The sequence below is a fragment of the Anser cygnoides genome, chromosome 11 (genome assembly GCF_040182565.1).
Source record: "Anser cygnoides isolate HZ-2024a breed goose chromosome 11, Taihu_goose_T2T_genome, whole genome shotgun sequence".
Taxonomy (NCBI): domain Eukaryota; kingdom Metazoa; phylum Chordata; class Aves; order Anseriformes; family Anatidae; genus Anser; species Anser cygnoides.
Genome location: NC_089883.1, coordinates 17,319,445 through 17,338,201, shown reverse-complemented (window position 1 = coordinate 17,338,201; position 18,757 = coordinate 17,319,445). Strand labels below are relative to the sequence as shown.

The 18,757-nt window shown below is 38.1% G+C and overlaps 1 protein-coding gene across 3 annotated transcripts in view; it reads right to left on the bottom strand.

Moving 5' to 3' along the window:
- Positions 1-18,757, bottom strand: part of THSD4 (thrombospondin type 1 domain containing 4) — a 299,851-nt gene that overhangs the window by 258,891 nt on the left and 22,203 nt on the right. For all 3 annotated transcript variants that reach the window (XM_013177461.3, XM_048060302.2, XM_048060303.2), the window contains exons 2-3: positions 14,607-14,711; positions 10,733-10,802 (exon numbers count right to left, since the gene is read on the bottom strand). In XM_013177461.3, the coding sequence (XP_013032915.1) occupies positions 10,733-10,802; positions 14,607-14,635 (99 nt within the window). In that variant the 5' untranslated portion in view covers positions 14,636-14,711. The remainder of the gene's footprint in view (positions 1-10,732; positions 10,803-14,606; positions 14,712-18,757) is intronic.

The window sequence follows — 18,757 nt, the reverse complement described above, 5'->3', positions numbered from 1 at the left end:
ACTTCTTGTTTGTTTATAAATCAGCTTGTTGTACAAGACCTGTAAGAGTGCTTGTGATTTAACTTTCTGTTTGGGAACACCAAACAGAGCCAGTTAACAAACCTATTAAGACAGCAGAAGCCAACAAAGCAGTGAGGAAGATTTTTATGCACGTGACAGATAAGAAAACACATTCTATTTCCTCTTCTTTCTCTAATTTTCCCCAGGTCCATGCAACATGCATCATATTCATTTCTTTGAGTTAACTAACGAAGTCAAGAATGATAATTAAAAACACATCACCAAAATCTTCTCTCAGAAAAAATGTGTGCAAGTCCCATGGACTTAAATGCTAATTATGCATTTGTTGTGTTCTGCATACACAACCTTCAATTCTAGTTCTGTGCAAAGCTAAATAAATGCACAGGGAATATTAAAATCCATGGAATTGGATCCTATACGCAGAACTACATCCATAACTAGCAATCAATATTATCATGAAATGTGGAGGTGCTACAGTGCAATTAAGTTTGACTTCAAATAGTTTCACATACGCATTTTCACTTACTTTCAAGACAGCAGGCATGAGTGTGTAGATAACACAGTTACAAAAACTCGGTATATCATGAGTAACAAACTGAAAAACTCAAAAGCAGAATACGTTAGAGTACTCTGTCTCTTGTTTCCTTAACAACGTTCACCATTTTTTTTTTTACACACCTAAAAAATCAGACTTTACTAATGTGCACACACTTGCAGCAATGACAGTTCGGTATAATGGAAAGTCCTGCCAGTAGGTGCCAGGGCCCTTCAGGAACAACTCCTGCTTTTGCCATTTCTAAAAAGAGTCCCACCTCACTTTTAAGCTGTTTTTTCTGCATAACCCACAACATCCCTCATTTGCTTGGGCTGCTCAGGCCTCTCTTCTATTCTCATTCAAATTGCTTTTAAAGACCTACTTAGTCCTTTTGCTGTGCTTCCAACAGAAAGTCTCTAGTGATTTAAGAAAAAGAAGGAATTGGCAATCGTTTCCTTTCTCCTAATTGTCTGCCTGTTTGCTTACCCTGTAAACCCAGGGGGCCAGAATTCACTTTTTGTCTTCCTCTCTCTGGAATGTCTACTATATCAGTGACAATTGCAGATATATAATTTGAATAATCCAGTCTTATCTTTAACACTCCTCTTTTTGAAACAGGTAATTTTCTCCTCTATTGCACAGTACTTCAAGATTACAAAAACTTTACAGAAAAAAAATTATCACTACTGCATTATCAAGATTTCTTGCTGACAAATCAGTCCCAGAGAAAAATTTAATCCTGGAAGTTTTTTTCAGACTTGGTTCTAAATTTAGCATCTGGTGGGATGAAGGCCTAATCTGAAGCCAGTCTGAAGTTTAATTACCAGCATGTTGAGATCTTTTCAACAGATTCATCCAGGCTAAGTTCTCAAAACACAGTAGAGCAGGAGTGAGGGAAGAAAAGAACTACATAGCAGTAATATTGTTCCTCAATTACAATCCCCTTTGAGACCTTTTAGATCTTTCCCGTGCCCAGGATAGCCGCTATTTGGATTCTTGAGATACGTTAGGTGCCTTTGCAGCAAATAACGAGACCCAGCCCTAGGTGACTTGTTCTTACCGTTCTGTTTTTGAATGCAATGCATAAGATTTTTTTTATATAAGTACAACTCTGAATTTATGATATATACACCACAATTGAGCATATTAGTAAGTCTTGCAAGGTTTCATTTAATCTGGAAACAGTGACTCCTTAATTGAATGCTTTATTTACTTTATAACTTCAAGAGTATGTTGGACAGCTTGCATCCTCGTCGTGCAAGTATTCAGAAGAGAAGAAAACTGGTGTTGCAGCTACTGCAGCTTATAAGCTTTGCAAGTTTCACTGTGGAATTTGTCAGTTACTTCTACAACAGCAGTTGGTTTATGTACTCAGCATGTACTGAGGAGAGACTGTAAATTTATCTGGAGCTAAGAAGTTTGCGGCATCAGAGAGCAGCTGTCAGATCTTTGTAAGATCCACTAACTTCACCTACTTTTACAGCATTATATTTTACAGCATCAGCATTTCAGCTTGCTTATTTCCCTAGCCTGCACCAGCGGTTGTCTGCAACATATAAGTAACTATTTACAGACACACAGTTAAACACATGAGCATGGAAGTGTTCTTCTACAAAACCTCCTCTGCCGGAGAGTCATAACAAGCCCATGTAAAATATGAATATATTTTTATCAGATAAAACACCTTGCTCATTCAGTAATGTTCAGCACTCCACAAGAGTAGAAGAAAGGAACATGATGTGAAGTAAGAAAAGAGCACAAAGTGAGAGGACAGCAAAAGAAAACATCATGTTCTGAAGCTGAGAAATTCGGCTGTCTGGGCTTGTTAAATCCATTAGTCATCACTTTGTACCTACAATAAAATAGAAACAACTGAAATGACAAAACCTTATAAATTTCACCTTCACCCTCTCAATCACAGGATGAAGATTTCACAAATCACTTACAGATATTTCTTTCTAATGCATTTGAATTTACACAAGAAGACAACGTGAAGATTGAACAAAGTGATACAGTTTACATGCACAGAAGAAAAGAATTGAGTAGGTCTATTGGTCACTTTCTTACATACAAATTTTAAGGATTTTAGAAATGTAAAGTTGTCCTATAGAAGGTTAACATCCTTAGTAGCTTTTAGGTAGACTAATTCTCCATTAAATCACTGCCAAATGCCATTTTTGTCATTCTTGTAGCTTTAGTCCCATGACGAGCATGGAGCTTTCCCTTACCTTTAGTGTATTAGAACCTTAGTGTTACTGAATTCAGTATGCCACCCTGTCACAGACTACATCTTACATAGAAAAAGTTTCCTTGAATTCATACAATGCAGTCATCACTCTGATCCTGAATCAAACATTTCAGAAAAAATTAGCAGTACACATGGCATTGAAATACAATAGAAATCTTTAGTACTGCCTCCATGAGAAAAGTCAGAAATAAGATCCATATCTTGGGATTTCAGCAGCAATTTTTGAAACTATACTATGCAAGAACATCCCTGAAGAGGAACTATCACTTGAGCTGAAAGCCACAGACATTTCATATGCAACTAGTTGTGCATGAAGATGACGACTGACAATGCAGTACTTATTTGACAAACACTGATTTTAAATACTATAGGATAGTTTGTCCTATTAAAACAGCATACACACAAATTAAGCGTGCAGAGAAGTAGAAAACAGCGGATAAATTGGAGGCCCATTTAACTCAGTATTATGTTCTGTTTTTGGAGTAAAAGGAAAAGTTCAGGGAACAGCGTAAGGACCAGGACACATTTAGAGAGACATGCACAGACCCCTCTACTTCCAGCGAATCAGTAATTTAAGGGCCACCCTCAGCTAAACACCAAATTCAAGTTGTTGTGTTTAATAGCCATGGACATAACATCCATGAATAAAACTAATACCTTTCTTAGTCTATTTATAGTTTTGGCTTCCAAAATATCCCACGTTTTACAATTCAGTTATCCATTGTTCCTTGAAAAAGTGCTGCTTCTTCCACTGGTTAAGCATAAAGCCTGATAATTTCACTGCGTACCTCCACATTTTTTCATTATGATAACCAACAAGTGTTCATTCTGTCTTTCACCATGCCACAATGTTTGATTTGAAACCACTAATACAATCCCACTCAGTGATCTCCCTCTGAAAATCATCAGCCCTATTCTGTTCTGTCTCCCTTTGTACAGGAGAAAAGCAAGAATTCGGATTATCCTCTTTCTCAGTACTTTTCCCAGTGTGCAATGCTGCACATAGTACTCCAAATAGGTTAACGATAGACTTTCACAGTAATAATGATCATAATGCTTGGTGACAGTATATACCTTTTAATCAGCTACCTAATTAAGCAAGTTGCTATAGCCACAGCCAATGTTACTAGAAATTTTGCAGATACTCAGCATCTTATATAATCCCAAATTCAAAACTATAAAGGGATAAAAGACAATCTTTAGATCTAGAGCTATCTAAACCAAATCAGACATTGCTGGTTTTCCCCAATTTTACTTTACGTAAAATAATATTGTATTTCCTTTCTAACATGTTATCCAGAAATTCTTTTTTTCTGGTTAAACACTCTGAATCCCAATGGATTCATGAAGAAATTAACTACATCATACTCCTAGTTATACATGCGAAAGGCATATAAACAGACTCGAATGTCTGTTTTGCAAAGCTTTATGGAATTATTTTTTAGCCAAAGACAAAGAAATTGTATCCAGAGGGGCATTTTATCACCTGCTCAGAACACCACCACCAATGTTACTCACTCAGTAAACTCATGTCTGTGTGCTGGATGCAAAGTGGAATTAACAGAAGCTTGCATACCTTTGGGGTATTTTTTTGTTTTAATTCTAAACTATTATCATATTTGTCCTCTGCTTCCCAGAACAAGGAGCTCTAATCCTATTAATATTTCTCAAAGCCCCTCAGGCTATAAGCATTTTTAAATTGTCCCTTCCATGGACCCCCTTCTCATTACACCACACCTGATGACCCATGCTATGAGGCCAAACCATTGCCATCATTATTAGAGGAGTGTCAAGGCACTTGGAAAACTTGACTTTGCCCTATTTTTTGCATTACCCGAGGGCTGCCCCTCCTTTATTTCATAGTTCTTCTGATTGAAGATTCTGTTAGGGCACAATCTGTCACAAAAGATGTCCATGCAGCTTTTAATGCAACCAGGTCCAGCCTGGCTAAGGATTCAAAACACTAGTATAATAAATACATTGTTGTTATTAAAAAAAATCTGTATGTCTTATTCAGGATGAGATTCGGTATTCTTCATGAACGTTTATCATCTTATTGTATAGCTGATCAATGGTCTGTCCCCACAAAAGAAAAGCTAGTCTCTGTCCTGCTAAAATTTCAAGAGTGTACAAAGAAAAGCAGGCTGACTCACAGAAACTAGAACTGAACTAAGGTTCAGAGCAGAGCATGCCAAATTTTGAATGGGCTGAGGAAATTATAGTTTAGTTTTAGAGCCTGTTCAAGTGTAACATTATAGTATTTCCCTGCCAGCATTGTAAACACATCTATGGAACTGATTTAATTCTTTCACCAGTCAAAGCATCTTAAAGGAATATTCTTCCAATATTAGTTCAGCTGATTTCCAATAAAGACCATACCTATATAGCCATGACAATTTCCCAGCAGAAAGTCTTTACAGTCCATTTTACAGCCATACATTTGGAACGGCTAAATTTTAAATGCCTCTTACAAGAAACATGTGGCACACTGGTGGTTTGATAAAAAGTAATCTACCAAACCCCCCCTGAAACTTGTAGATAACAACTTCTCAGATCTCTCAAGGCTAGCAGAAAAATGGAGCAGAGGCCAAGCAAAATATCATCACACAATGTGTATATGTCTGCCTGGTTAGTATGCTCTTCAGCGCATTTTGGAAGCCTTTAATCAGAGATGTAGTAAACCGTTTGAATTTTACAGTACATGGTAAGTGTAAATACTACCAGCTTAAACGATTTGGGTTTCCGCTCTTTGTATAAAAACTCTATCCGAACATCTGTGCCTGTGAAGATTAAAGGGCTAAAAAGCCTGGAAATAGAAGACCTTTGTATTCACAAATCACCGAAGAAAGCTACAATGCCTGGAAAGCTTAACTGCCCCTTCAACCAACTTTGACCACATCTGAAGAGACTTGAACATTATTTAAATAGCCTAGAAAGTAAACAGCTCTCAACAAATTCAGAACAGTTTTTGTGCCAGAGCTTGAAGCTTCCTCTATGTTTGGATAATTTTTTTCACACCAAGACCTCCTCTATCGCATTCTGTGAGCTTTCTGTGTTAAGGCAGTGGTTTCTTTCCATTTTGCTGAGAAACCAGTAAGTACTTTCAAGTAAACAGACGGCTCACTCCTAACCTCGCCTCCAGCAGTTGTATATAATCACTCCTTATCTGGAGTGGGATTGCTTCTGATTTACAGTAACAGAGAGATGATAAGCATCAGGACCTCATTATACCAGAAATTAGGCTTCTTTATTTTAATAAACTATTTCCTCATCACTGATTACCACCTGTGATCTAAGTCACTCAGCTTGTGCTGCTACCCCAGGCCTTCTTGCAGGTCGATCATCTTCAGCTGTGCCAAAGCTGTTGCTATTCTGTTGTATTTCCACACTTAGTGAAATTCTTTGGGGTCCACATGTGGTGTAAACATTCACTTGATTTAAAAAAGATTTTTAAAAAAGCTTGCCTATCACCTTGCAAGTTCACCTTCTCTGGAAAACAACTGGAGAAAAGACCCTGTCATTTTTCCCAAAGAAATACAGAACAAGCTTTAAGCCCCTGGTGCCCCATGCTTAAGGAACCCAGTACTTTTAATGAAAAAAATAATAATTTTCAAAGTTCCATTATAAAGCAGGTTAAAAATAATGAAACCATTGGGCCTTGATTTTCAAAGGTGTATTTGCACAAAATAATGTTTTGACTCCCTCTCCAGCAGGAAGAATTTTATTACCTAAAGCATGTTAAACCACAGCGCGGACAGGGAATTGGTAACAACACTGGGAGAGCAGCAACCTTCTTACAGGTGGTGTTCTGGACACACTGTTGCATTAAAAGGGTAAGTTTAACGGAAACACCTTTGCACGGTCTGTATCACCAGTTTCCTAAAAAACCCTGCTAATTACAATATAAACACTGATAGCCAGAAAGGCTCTATTTCCCCACAGTTACAGTGAGTGCAACAGCACGTGTACCTACACAGTTAAAGTCAAGCACCTGCGCTGAAGGCATGTGAATATGCTGACCTGTAGAACACTGCAAGAGGAGTATGAACTACATTTCAGTTTTATGGAACTGATGTATACGGAAATGTAGCAGCAATGCACAACATGTATCTTATAAACCAGGAATACATTACAGAAAAATGAGCAGCACCAGCAAATCCCTGTAAGCAACACATACACACCAGCTGTGCACACGCGCACAGACAGTAAGCTGCCCCAGCAAAACCCTACGGAGTGCTTGCAGCCCAGCAGGACAGAGCCACAGTAACTCCGTAGCAGGCCTGTTAGCAAGAGCTGGTTTGCAGCTTAGCAAGTCCTGACAAGTTGCAGATTTCACTCCCTGCTGACCTTAGGGGGGAGCTTCGCCCTACCTGGATTCCAAGGAAGGATTACACAGGGCTATCTGTTACCAAGCTCCCATTGCTCAGCCTAGGTAGAAGCAAGGTGGTGACCAGCTGCTGTGGAGATCCCACGGCACTCCGTAGAGCTAATGCCTAACAGTTCTGATGCCTTGGCCAAAAGCCAAGCACAGATACTAACTACTTTGTCTAACTTCAATTTCCCCCAGTTTCAAGGACAGAGTAGATTAGCTTCATGCTTCACACTTTACATTATTACGGTGTGTTCAGATGCATTAGGCAGCCCTATCCTTTTCAGTTAGCAGAACAATGACTTTTACAGGGTGTGGGAGGGTAAATGAACAATAGACATTAAGAAACTGCCACTCACTGTCACTATCACAACATAAATGCAGGTGTAGGACCGCATTTATACACAGATTTTCCTATATGAATCTTAAAATTGATATAATTGTCAGAAGTAGTAACCAAATTCCTATCATCTGAAATAGCACATGAAGCTATTGTACTATCTGTACACTCTCCCTCTACATTCACACTTAGATCTCCATTTTCCTCACTTTACAGCCCAGCAGAGGGGATCATTCCTAACACCGTAAGCCCTTTGCAGTAGCGTAGTGGAACAAGCAAGCAAGCCTGCCACAGAAAACAAAAATGGAAGACAAAGATGGAAAGAAATAAAGAACCCATTCATTCCTTGACTTCTTTACAGACAAAGGAGAGCAAGACAAAAACTCATCTCCTCGCTTTTACCCCTCAAAGTATGTTGGCCAATTCATCGAAGAATATGGCAGAATTCCTTTAAGTCTTAGTGTTTCATTTTACTTGTCATATATAACGTTCATAGGACAAACTTCAGGGAGGTATATGACTGCCCAGAAAAAGGTCTATCCAACCACACAAACGTAGGTGTTCAGCAACTTTAAAACTCTAGATAGAGGGATAGGGGCATGGGGCAAGGCAAGCAGAGGCAATGCATTATTTCTAATCATCTTGTCCTGAAGCAAATGGGAAGCTCATAGATCCCCGTGGTCAGTCCACAGTGACAGACTGATTTGATTAACAGAAGTTCTGAGAGGCTCCTAACTCTACTTCTTGTGTTCTGCCAACACAATCAACACAGTGCTATTGTGTGGTGGATTTAAGGAGAAAAGAGAAAACAGAGGTGACTCAGAAATTAATCCTAGAAGCAAAACATCTGTGTCTACCGAAAATAAACAAAATACCAACACCAACCCCTAAAACTCTAGCCAAAACAGAAAAACTTAACCTTGCGAAAAAACAAGATACTATAGATAGGGAAATAACATCTGAAGTAGCTGTTAAGTGTAGAAATTCCCTCTCATGAACAGAAGTGCTATTTGAGTAATGATGGGTTTTGGCCATTACATTGCAGTGCTACTCAGGCTACATCTCCATAGGTAACTCAACTGATCTAACAGCTCACCACAGCAAAGCAGAGGGGTCTCGCTCATCTCATTTAAGTACTTCAAAAATATTGCAATGTCCCAATGAAAAGCTTGTAAAAGCAAACTGTGACACTTCTTCCATGCATTGAAAATAAGTTGGATAATATACTATACTTCCATTAAAGTCAATAGCAATATACAATTGGGTGACAAAAAGATGCACGTAAATTCAAAGAAACTACACTGCTTCAATGCTACTACTTAATAACAGAAGCAAGAAGTTAACACAAAGCAATATTTACACCAGAATTTTTTTTTTTTGGACAATCTTTACTACTGCATACGCTACCAATTACACTAAAATAAGCAAAGTACAGCTATAACTACAGCTTACTGTTTTAATACAGCAACATAAGATCAGTTAACAATCCACCCATGGATGACTTCTGAAAAGCTGGGAATACAGACTCCAGTGTTTGTCCAGGAAGAGGACTGTTACGTTTCATAGTTTAACCTTTAGTTCATCACAGCATGGCACTTAACAGAAAAGGTTAAATAACATTTATTCAATAAAATAAGTGTGGGGAGAGAGAATAGAGAGCTTGACTGCATGATGAGCAGCAGGAGGGCTGTTCATATGTCCAGTACTGATGGACAAGAGAAGTTAATTGCTCAAATATTAAGAAAAGATTTCAGTTTAAACAGTTTGAGACAGCTTGGTTGATTTTTAAACACAAATGGTGATTGTTTGGTTTCGTGCAAAATTTCCTCCTCCTTTTGCTAATACTGATAAATACTCTGGCCTCACTGAAGAGGATAGTTGATATTTAGAAATTATATTCTATGAATGTAAGTTCAAAATAAGTTAGATAAGAAAAAACAACATCCTAGAAACTACTGACCAACACTACAGCCTTTGTATTCCAGAAGAAACCATAAAAACCTTTAGCATAGTAATTTTTGTTTCTACCTAATGAACTTATCAAGTTTAATATATTTGCATTATTCACCAAACCTGTGCGATGTATGTTACTTGACATTTTTTATTTATTAATTTATTGGGTTTGAGTACCAATTAAGAAATGAAATAGATATAAGATCACAAACTACAGAGAGACAGAAGAGCACTCAAAGGGTCTCTCCCTCATGTCTCTGGCAGAATCAGCAATACCTACACATCATTCCTGGCAAATATCTGTCCAACATATTCTCCAAGCCTCCATCGTGGAAATGCTAAAAGTTGTCCAGTAAATGTGACCTATTATTCATTATATCCTTATTGTGGGAAATTTTTTCTAATAATCAAACCCAAACTTCCCCTGCCAATTTCAATCCTTTTCTTCTCATCTACTCTACCACAGAGGTAAAGAATAGACCTCTCTTTGGCACTTGAGAGTATCTGGAGATTATATCTGCTCCTCCCCCTCAGTCTTCTCTTTAGACTAAACAACCCAAATTCGTTCAAACTCCCCTCAGAAGGGAAATTGTAAAACCTCCCGAGGATAATCACTGCTGCCCTCTGTTTCCAAATCATCCGCTACTTTCCTGAAAAGCCATGCAAAAATCTAAATTAAGTTTTCCAGCTGAGGCCTCACTAATATTGAGCAGGATAGAAGGGTCCTCTATACCGCGTGCTGGCTGCATGCCTTCTTAGATGTGCATGTGAACTTTTCACAAGAGTACAAGAAAAAAGTTTTACAGTTTCCAGCTCCAGTCTCTAGCAACTTCAGTCTAGCACCTGAGTGTGGTTTGGGTCCAGCATCTGCTTCAGATGCCTACAGATCTCTGTAAGAGAAAGTGCTACCTATGAGCAACTGTATGCTTCTGCTAATCACTCCATATTTGAGTGCTGCTCTCACTGACATGAATTATTTCTCCCATTTGTCTTACATGATGAAAATGCTCTAAATTTTAACTAAGCTGTCACAGCTATATTTATGACCTACAACACGCCATACACTTTCTTTATATCTGTTCATAACACTCACCTGATTAACTATGACGGGGCTCTTTTAAAAACATATATTAATATAAAAACATACACACAACAAAAGCTACATTATTCCCAGATCTTTATCTAGATTGCATCACTTCACGCATCTTCCTCTGTTTTCAATGTTTACCTTTAAGTACACAATATCCAAATATTTCTAATGCTTACCTTTCTGTGTTCAATTGAAGGCTGTGGGATGACAAACTGAAATCCCAGCACTGCTAGTGAACTGAGAAGTCTGAAAAAACAAATAGAGAAACAGAATACATCATTGCCACTAATCCAAACCACACACACCTATAATCCATTAAAGGGCTTGACACTGCGAGGAGTTATTTACACACTTGAACACCATTACTAACCAAAGCAGACTCGCTAAACTGTGTGAAACGTTCTTATGATATCCTCTTCACTACACAGCAGGCAGAAACAGGTACATACTTTTATCTATAAAGCAAAAGTGCACCAAGTAAAGTCCACTAACAGCATTTCATATAACATTATGTTTAAATTAAAATAGTTTAAATTAAAATATCTTTTGAAGTGCATACTTTTACACCTCAGCATTTGGTGATTAAATTGACATATGCTCCACACTTTTTCTAAAGTGTTAGGTAAGAGTTCGGCCATATGTGGACTGAGTCTGTTTCTAACTCTAGTTCCTCATTTTGCAGATGTGCACTCCACATCCAGCACACAGGAAACATGCAAAGAACCTCCATGATTTTGCAGAATGTAGGTTCTTCCCCAGCTGCCTAACACTTATGGAAATTGAATAACCTAATGGGCACAGAAGATGGAAAGTAGCGGACACAGCTCACCAGAGACTCAGGATAAGCAGCCAAGCATCACCCCAGTCCCCACATCTTCAATCTGAAAGGAGTCATAATGGGAAGCAAGCCCAAACAAACTTTGTTCTGTCAAGCCTCACCACTGTAATGACTCCTAAGAGCCTGTTACAAGCTAGGTTCAGTTAGCTCACTCTTTTGTTTGCTACAACTTGAATCGGGGACTGGTTTGCATCCTCCTAGAAAGCCCTTCATCAGAAAACCCAAAAAGGTAAGAAAGAGAGAAAATTAAGATATTTTTATTTCTACTGGGAGTCTGACTTCTCAGTTTACAAAGGGAATCTTTTGGACCCCCCATGAAGGAGAAAGCTGCTAATGATTTGCTGAATTTCAATGCAGAAATAAAACTGATGGATTTGGACACAAAATCCATCTGCAAACTAATGGACCAGACAAAATCCAGCTGTGCTTCCTACTCACAGCCCCTTCCTTTGCTTACTATGCAGTAATCCTTTAAATATTTCACATTGTTTCAGGTATTTTCAGAGAAAGACCAACTAAACTAAAACAGGTGGGGGTTTTTGTTTTTGTTTTACAAAGCATTTGATTACTGCAAATAGATATATTCTTCTACTAGGGAGAATGTTTTTATTGAGTTTTCTGTTTTCTAAATTTCTTGCTAACAAACCACAGGAGGAACTGTTAGGTAAGCATTTATTGCACGTGGCCTTTCATCACTTCATCACCATAGTCTATGCCCCTCTCAAAGTAAATAAAAACAAAAACATTTAAAGGAGAAAAAAAAAACATTCCTTACTGCCACAAATTCAGAAAAAAAGAAGTGAAAACACTTCAAAGGTCCATTAGAGAGAAGTATTTTATTTTACATAGCTATCATGTGTGATAAAGGAAAATACAAAGGAAGCAGATGAAATTGGAGCCTGTGTAAGATGTTGCAAAGAAACTACAGTAAGAGCCCAGACATGCAGTTCAGAGCAAGGCTCAAATAAGACAGTGGTGGAAAGAAGGCAAATGCATGACTGAAGAAACTGATTTGACAATCACACCCAAAATCAAAGGTAGAAAAAGAAACAGAACTCAGACCTCCAGCTGCAGTGATCTCCTAACTATTCTCAATGAAAATATGACAAATTTTAAAGTAGGCAGAGCTCAGTCTTCGACAGGCCCAACCTACATCCTCTGCAAGTTATATTTAACTTCCTTTTCAGAAACTTCCTATCCATTATCTACTCTCCTTTATGGCTTCTACTCCCTATATTCCCCCAGAGCACCTGAAAGAAAGGTCAAAATTTGCATAAGACAATGAATGCCTTCATCCACAAGAAAAACACTGGGTTTTTCTGATCAGTTAAGAAGGACTAAAGACTTCCATGAATTAATTCTACTGAAATAATGCACAAGGTTGGTAGTTCTGAACTGAGTGAGAACTGTAATCTTCAAAGCAAATCGCTTAAAGAATTCAGTTTTAAACTTCAAACTTTTAGTGTATGTGTCAAGCTTTTCCTAACCATTCTATAACGAGGTTGCATTACAAGTGACATCTGTATGTATGTACTCAAGAACAATGAAGTTGGTTTTTAAGTTTACTTCTGCACTTGGATCTCCCAGAAACACTGGCATAAACCTGTTGTTTCAAACACATGGCAAAACTGGCAGGAATACTTAAGCCAGCCTGAGGTAAGCCTCTAGCTTCAAATCAGTATGTGTCGATTTAATTTTGTAAATGTTATTGCTCTCAGTAGCTTTTTTTTTTTTTTTGTCAGTCATGCCAGACTAATATTAGGCCTTCCAAACTACAAAAACAGGCTTCTCCAATTTCAGCTTGCTTCAGGTATTCTTACTTAGCACTAAAGCCAAAAAGAACAAGTGCTCCTCAAAATAAGGCAAAACTTTTCAAGGACACATGAACATCTACAAATTGCTGATTGATGACTGTTTAACTCAGGCTTCTGAGTAAGGACCTTGCTGGTAAAGCCCATGCTTTCATGGTTATGATATTATTTGCAGCCAAGCAGCTAGTTTAAGGCAAAATCAGGGATCTTTCCAAGTTGCACAACATTAGCTCAAAGTGCAAACATGCTCACTTTCTTTTACTGACTATACCCAATACCTGTTTAACTGAGGGGAAAAATGAAAGCTATAGTAGCTCTCTACTTTAGGAGTGGAAAAAAAAGGTTTGCTATCCAATTCCTCATTAGGAACACCTCTCACAGTTCCTCTCCCATTGCAGTGAACAGTAGCTCTCAGTGAATGAAGCTGGAGGGTACCAAAGTAGATTTCTTTTATAGTTACTGTCCCTTATTAGTTGTACTTTTAAGCAGGGCTATCATGACCAGCTGTGGATTGTCCAGTCAGGAGTGAAAGCATTTAGCCATGTGATTAGCTGCATTTCAGCTCTTGTCCCATATTCCTGTCTTCCTCCCCAAGTAAAAGTCTGCAGGACAAGCCTAAGTCTGGGACAGCTTTGCGGAGATATGTAGGGATAAGTCTCAGCAGGAAAGATAAAACAAATAGTGTCAGTAATATAGGACACCCATTCTGATGAGGAAACTAGAGGGTGCCAGAATTCAAATTCAAAGACTGATGTCTGAAATTCACAACGCGGAACTTTAGATCAGAGGTGTAACTGACAGTACCTCCATACAAATGAAAGAGTATGTGGTTCACTAGTCTGCAACTCTCATTCCTAGCAGAGGTTCCTGTAGCATCACAGCTGCGTGCTTTCTCTCAATCTGCTTGCCCAACTACAGAACTGGACAGACGAGCTTAATAAAAGGTTAGTGCTTCCCTTGTCAGAAAAACTGTTCAGAAGGTATTTCCCATATTATCCCACTGTCAAACTGTTTCTGGAATGCATAATATAAATCTTAAACTGAATTGCAGCACAGGTACTAAACCATGCAAATCTATTATTTAAAGCCAGTGACAGTAATCACACGGCCTCATAAAAATAATAAAAAGCTTTCTAATAAAATATTCTGTCACAATGGCACACAAAAGAGATGCTCTAAGCAGAAACAAACAATGAGAACTTTCTCTTTTTACTATCAGCAAGGAATACTATGCCTAGGATACACGTACGTGATTATTTTGTCTTTGGACGGGATTTTTATTTATCCTCGTATTATCCAAATACTTATAACACAAAAGCAAGAGTCCAGGACATTAATATTTCCTGCAATCTGTTACAGACATATTAAATCAGATTTAAAATGTTTTGTTGCATCACTTACCTCAAAGAAACTATTAAACTGTCTACCATGATCCTTTAATGCAAAGTGTCTTGCAGGGAAAAATACTCTTCACTGTAGTAAAGCACAATGCAGGTCAAACAAATCCTAAAGAAAGAAAGAGAAAAACATGTAATGCTGCTTATTCAGTATTTTTTGGGATGTCTAAGAAACTGGATACAGACCAGCGTTAGTCATTTCTACCTGAATTCAGGGATGTTACGACAATTCAAACTGTAAAACCAATGAGTAGACTGGACGCACCCCATTTGGGGTGACAAGACAAACTGCGCCAAAGTGCTTGGCTGAAAAAACATGGAATGCCAAATCTTGATCTGATTCCCACGGGTGCAGAACTGATGTTTAACGTACTTGCCTTTCTGTCTCACATCCCCGGTAAGTCAGCTGTATGATGTTAAGCCTCTTTTGCCACTATACTGGGGATTTTATTTATTTAATTGCAAGTATTGCAATTGGACTCTGATTGGACAGCAATCCCAGCCACGTGCCTGGCCCCTAGTCACGCATGAGATCTGGGGTTAAACAGTATTCTGAATCCAAATTCAACTGATCCTTATTTCTTTCTGAGTATTATCATTGATTCACAATCATTGCAAACACGGAGAAGCCCTACCAGCCCTTGAAAGAGTTACTACCTAGATACACTCTCATTTGTTTGGGAGTGTTCTCAACTGTTCAGACACCTGGGAGTTTTTATTTTGGTAAAGTTTCAGTTATACATTTGACACCTAAAATGAAGCGCTTGAATTAGACAGGAAAGCAGGAAAGGTCTCTGTAGTACGGAGATCCAATATAAACTGGGGGAGAGATGGATTTGAGGGAGGGAATGGAAAGAGGAAATAAAACACTATTAGGACTAAACGCATATCCATAAATTTAAGAACTTTGTCAACCACTGTCTGTATCTTGCCATTTACAAGCGGTTACATGTTGAAATGCTGTGGAGTGCACAGAAACAAGAGAACATTGCTGTTCACAGATAAAAAGCTCTCAGTTTCTGTCAGGCAGCCAGGTAATTAATACCTGCCTAAAGAGGGAAAAGACATTGAGAACTTAAAAAAAATGCATAGTTAGATAAACTACTGATCCTGTGCTAGAAAATGGGGATTGTTTAGAGGTAACTGGGCAAGCTGAATAAAAAATAAAATAAAAATAAAATAAAAATAAAAATAAAATAAAAATAAAATAGGGTTTAAGAACTCACAAAATATTTCTAACAACTTGAAAAGACAATTCCTTTTATGGTCTCAGTTCACTTGTTTGTTTGTTTTTATACGGAAGCCATTAACAGCTGGACACTTGGAAAAGTATCATGACAAAAGTCCTGCGCCTAACAGGTTAGTCGTGAAGAGGAAAGCTCTAGGACCCAGCTAAACTCCATCTTTCCTTTCTGCAATTCCATGCTTGTCAGTAGATCTACGAGGCTTTCTCAAATTTATTCACCAGTTTCACTGCTTAATATCATACTTATTTTGTTGTTGGGTAGTTTTTTGTTGGTTTTGTTTGTTTGTTTTTAAGGAGATGGGGAACACTTCAGAAAACAGATTTTTAGTCCGTACTAAAGCTACACATGTAAATATTAAGTCCATACATACAGCACTAACACAAAGAACATAGACATATCCCCTCAGAAACTATTTACTAACAGACATTCTGAATTATGAAGGAAACAAATGTCTCACTTCCTGCAACCTGCCTGATTGAAAACGGAGAATATGTATGGAACATGGATTGTCACCAACAAGGCTTCAAGTTCTCATCATTCTGTTTTTTTGTTTTGTTTCGTTTTCCCCAGATTTACTTTCTTGTTCTGTTTTTTCGTTCTACAAGAATCTTTTTATCCCACATCCTTGTGTGGAGGGACACAATCCCAACAGCACGTTGTTACATGATACAAACAGAAGAAATGTGCACCCTCCTAACCCACACTGCAAATTACACCTCATTTGAAAAGCAGAAAACGTATTGTTAGCAAACTAGCTTTGCTAAGAGGCTGGAAAACAAAAAAAAACAAACAAAACACAAAATCAAACCTTCAGTGTCTCTGGAGATTATTCTCAAAAAGAATACCTAAAGTCTTGGCATAGTTTTACCATTTTTTTCAGTTCATCTCTATCTTTACTGTCATTGGCAGTTCGCATTACAAACTCAAATTCCAGCAGCATTTCCATGCATTTTTCAAAGCACTTCTGACTGCAACTCATATGTGCATTTCTTTTGAAATTGCAATTGTTACACTGTGTGCTGCAAATGGTAAGCACCTAAGCAACTTAAGAGCTTGCTTTCAAAATGACTTAAGTGCATAAGTGTTTAGAGCATATTGAAAGCAATGTCATTTTGACACGGGTGGTTTTGATATGAAAATGTGCAAACATGGCAATTATGTTCCCTCCCAAAGATCCAGGGCAAAATGAACACCTGAAATGGCTAGACAGTTAACACTAGGATCGAATTTTGGCATGACAACTTTCAAAAGCCTGGTGAGGTGTAAAATGTGTCAGTTGCTGCAATAAGTCAAGCTACCACAAGGGGCTTAAAAGTACTATAGACCTATCCGGCAAAAAGACTTTCTACTACCCATATTTATAGCAGAATAGAACACATCACCCAACTGGAACAAACCACATTCCTGTACTGCAGCAGAGTTAGCAAGAGTTTCCCCACTGCATTAAAATATTTGACATTTCAACAATCTTCCCCATTTCACCCCAAAGTGGGACAAAACTAGATCCGTGAAACTCAGTAGGGAAAAAAAACCACAGCACCAGACAGGATGGGACATAATTAACACCTCCTCTCCAGAGCACCCATGGCCTGACAATCCAAAGGGAAAGGTGTTCCACTGCATATAATAAAACTTGCATCAGGTCATGGAAAATGAGATTGGCTAAATAGATCCCGATTCATGTTTCCTCCCTCCCCTTTTGCACTGCAGGTGAGCGATTCTAACACCTTCCAAAGGCTACCAGTCTCATCAGTTATACTGTCAAGTGGTGAACTAATCATAACAACCTTTCCTTTTGATATTTACTGACATTAACACTCTCAACACTACCCGCAGAGTGTCTTTAATCACCTCAGCCTCACCTGCAGCCAGCAGGCAGACACTGCAGCCCTTTGTCAGCAGGGCTCAGACAAGAGCCTAAGTGAAATTACAAAATGAAAACACTGATTTGTAATGGAGATTTCAAAAAAGAGGAGGAGATGGAGAATGGGAGTAACTTTTAAAAAAAAAAAAAAGGGGGGGAATCTATTAGGGTCATAGGCAAGCTCAGAAGTTTGCTGAGACAGACACAACTAGACGTCTCAAAGAATTAAAAGATGCAATATACAGAATTATCAGGACAGACACCTGGGACACAGTAAGAAAGTTAAATGAAGAAAGTCTACTGGGAAGTCAACAGTAATATTTTCTCCTTGCCTAATTAACCAAAAAAACACTTCTTCCAATGAGGTGGCTTGCAAAAAGCTAATGAATCAGTTACCTTAACCTCTTAAATACTGCAGGACTACTCACATGCAATTTTTCCAGTGACTATACCCTTTGTGTATCGTAGGTGGATGTTATTCCACTTGCATGAATTACAATGTAATGCTAGCATCAACCTATACTTCTTAAGTCCTGCCATGTGTATATATCCACATTCATCTGTGCACTGACTACAACAGAAAATTCCTAGTAATTGCACATGTACGCACACACACTGAAACGACCAAAGACCAACCCTTCTAACTCACAGCAGTGATGTGCGGTACTTCATGTGCAAACACACACAACCTCAGTTCAGTTCAGAACTGCTCTGAGCTGTATAGCCTATTTTATCTTGTTGACTTAAATATATGGCAAGCCAAGTTAAATTTCCTTCAATGTTTATCTTCCTGGTTAGATTATATATCTTGCCAGCTATTGACAGCAGGAACTTGAAGTAGCTATGAAACTGAAGCATCATTCCAAAGTTGTTTCTGCTGATGTGCAAAGCTCTGTTTTTATATTATTTAGCAAATAGCGTTAACAAATAATACTTAGAACTACTTAAATCAAAAAAGTATATATACCTTTTAAGATTGCCTTTGAATCCGTTCCCTTGCACAACGGTAAAGCGTGGTGTATTTATCAGTTTAGTTATTCACAT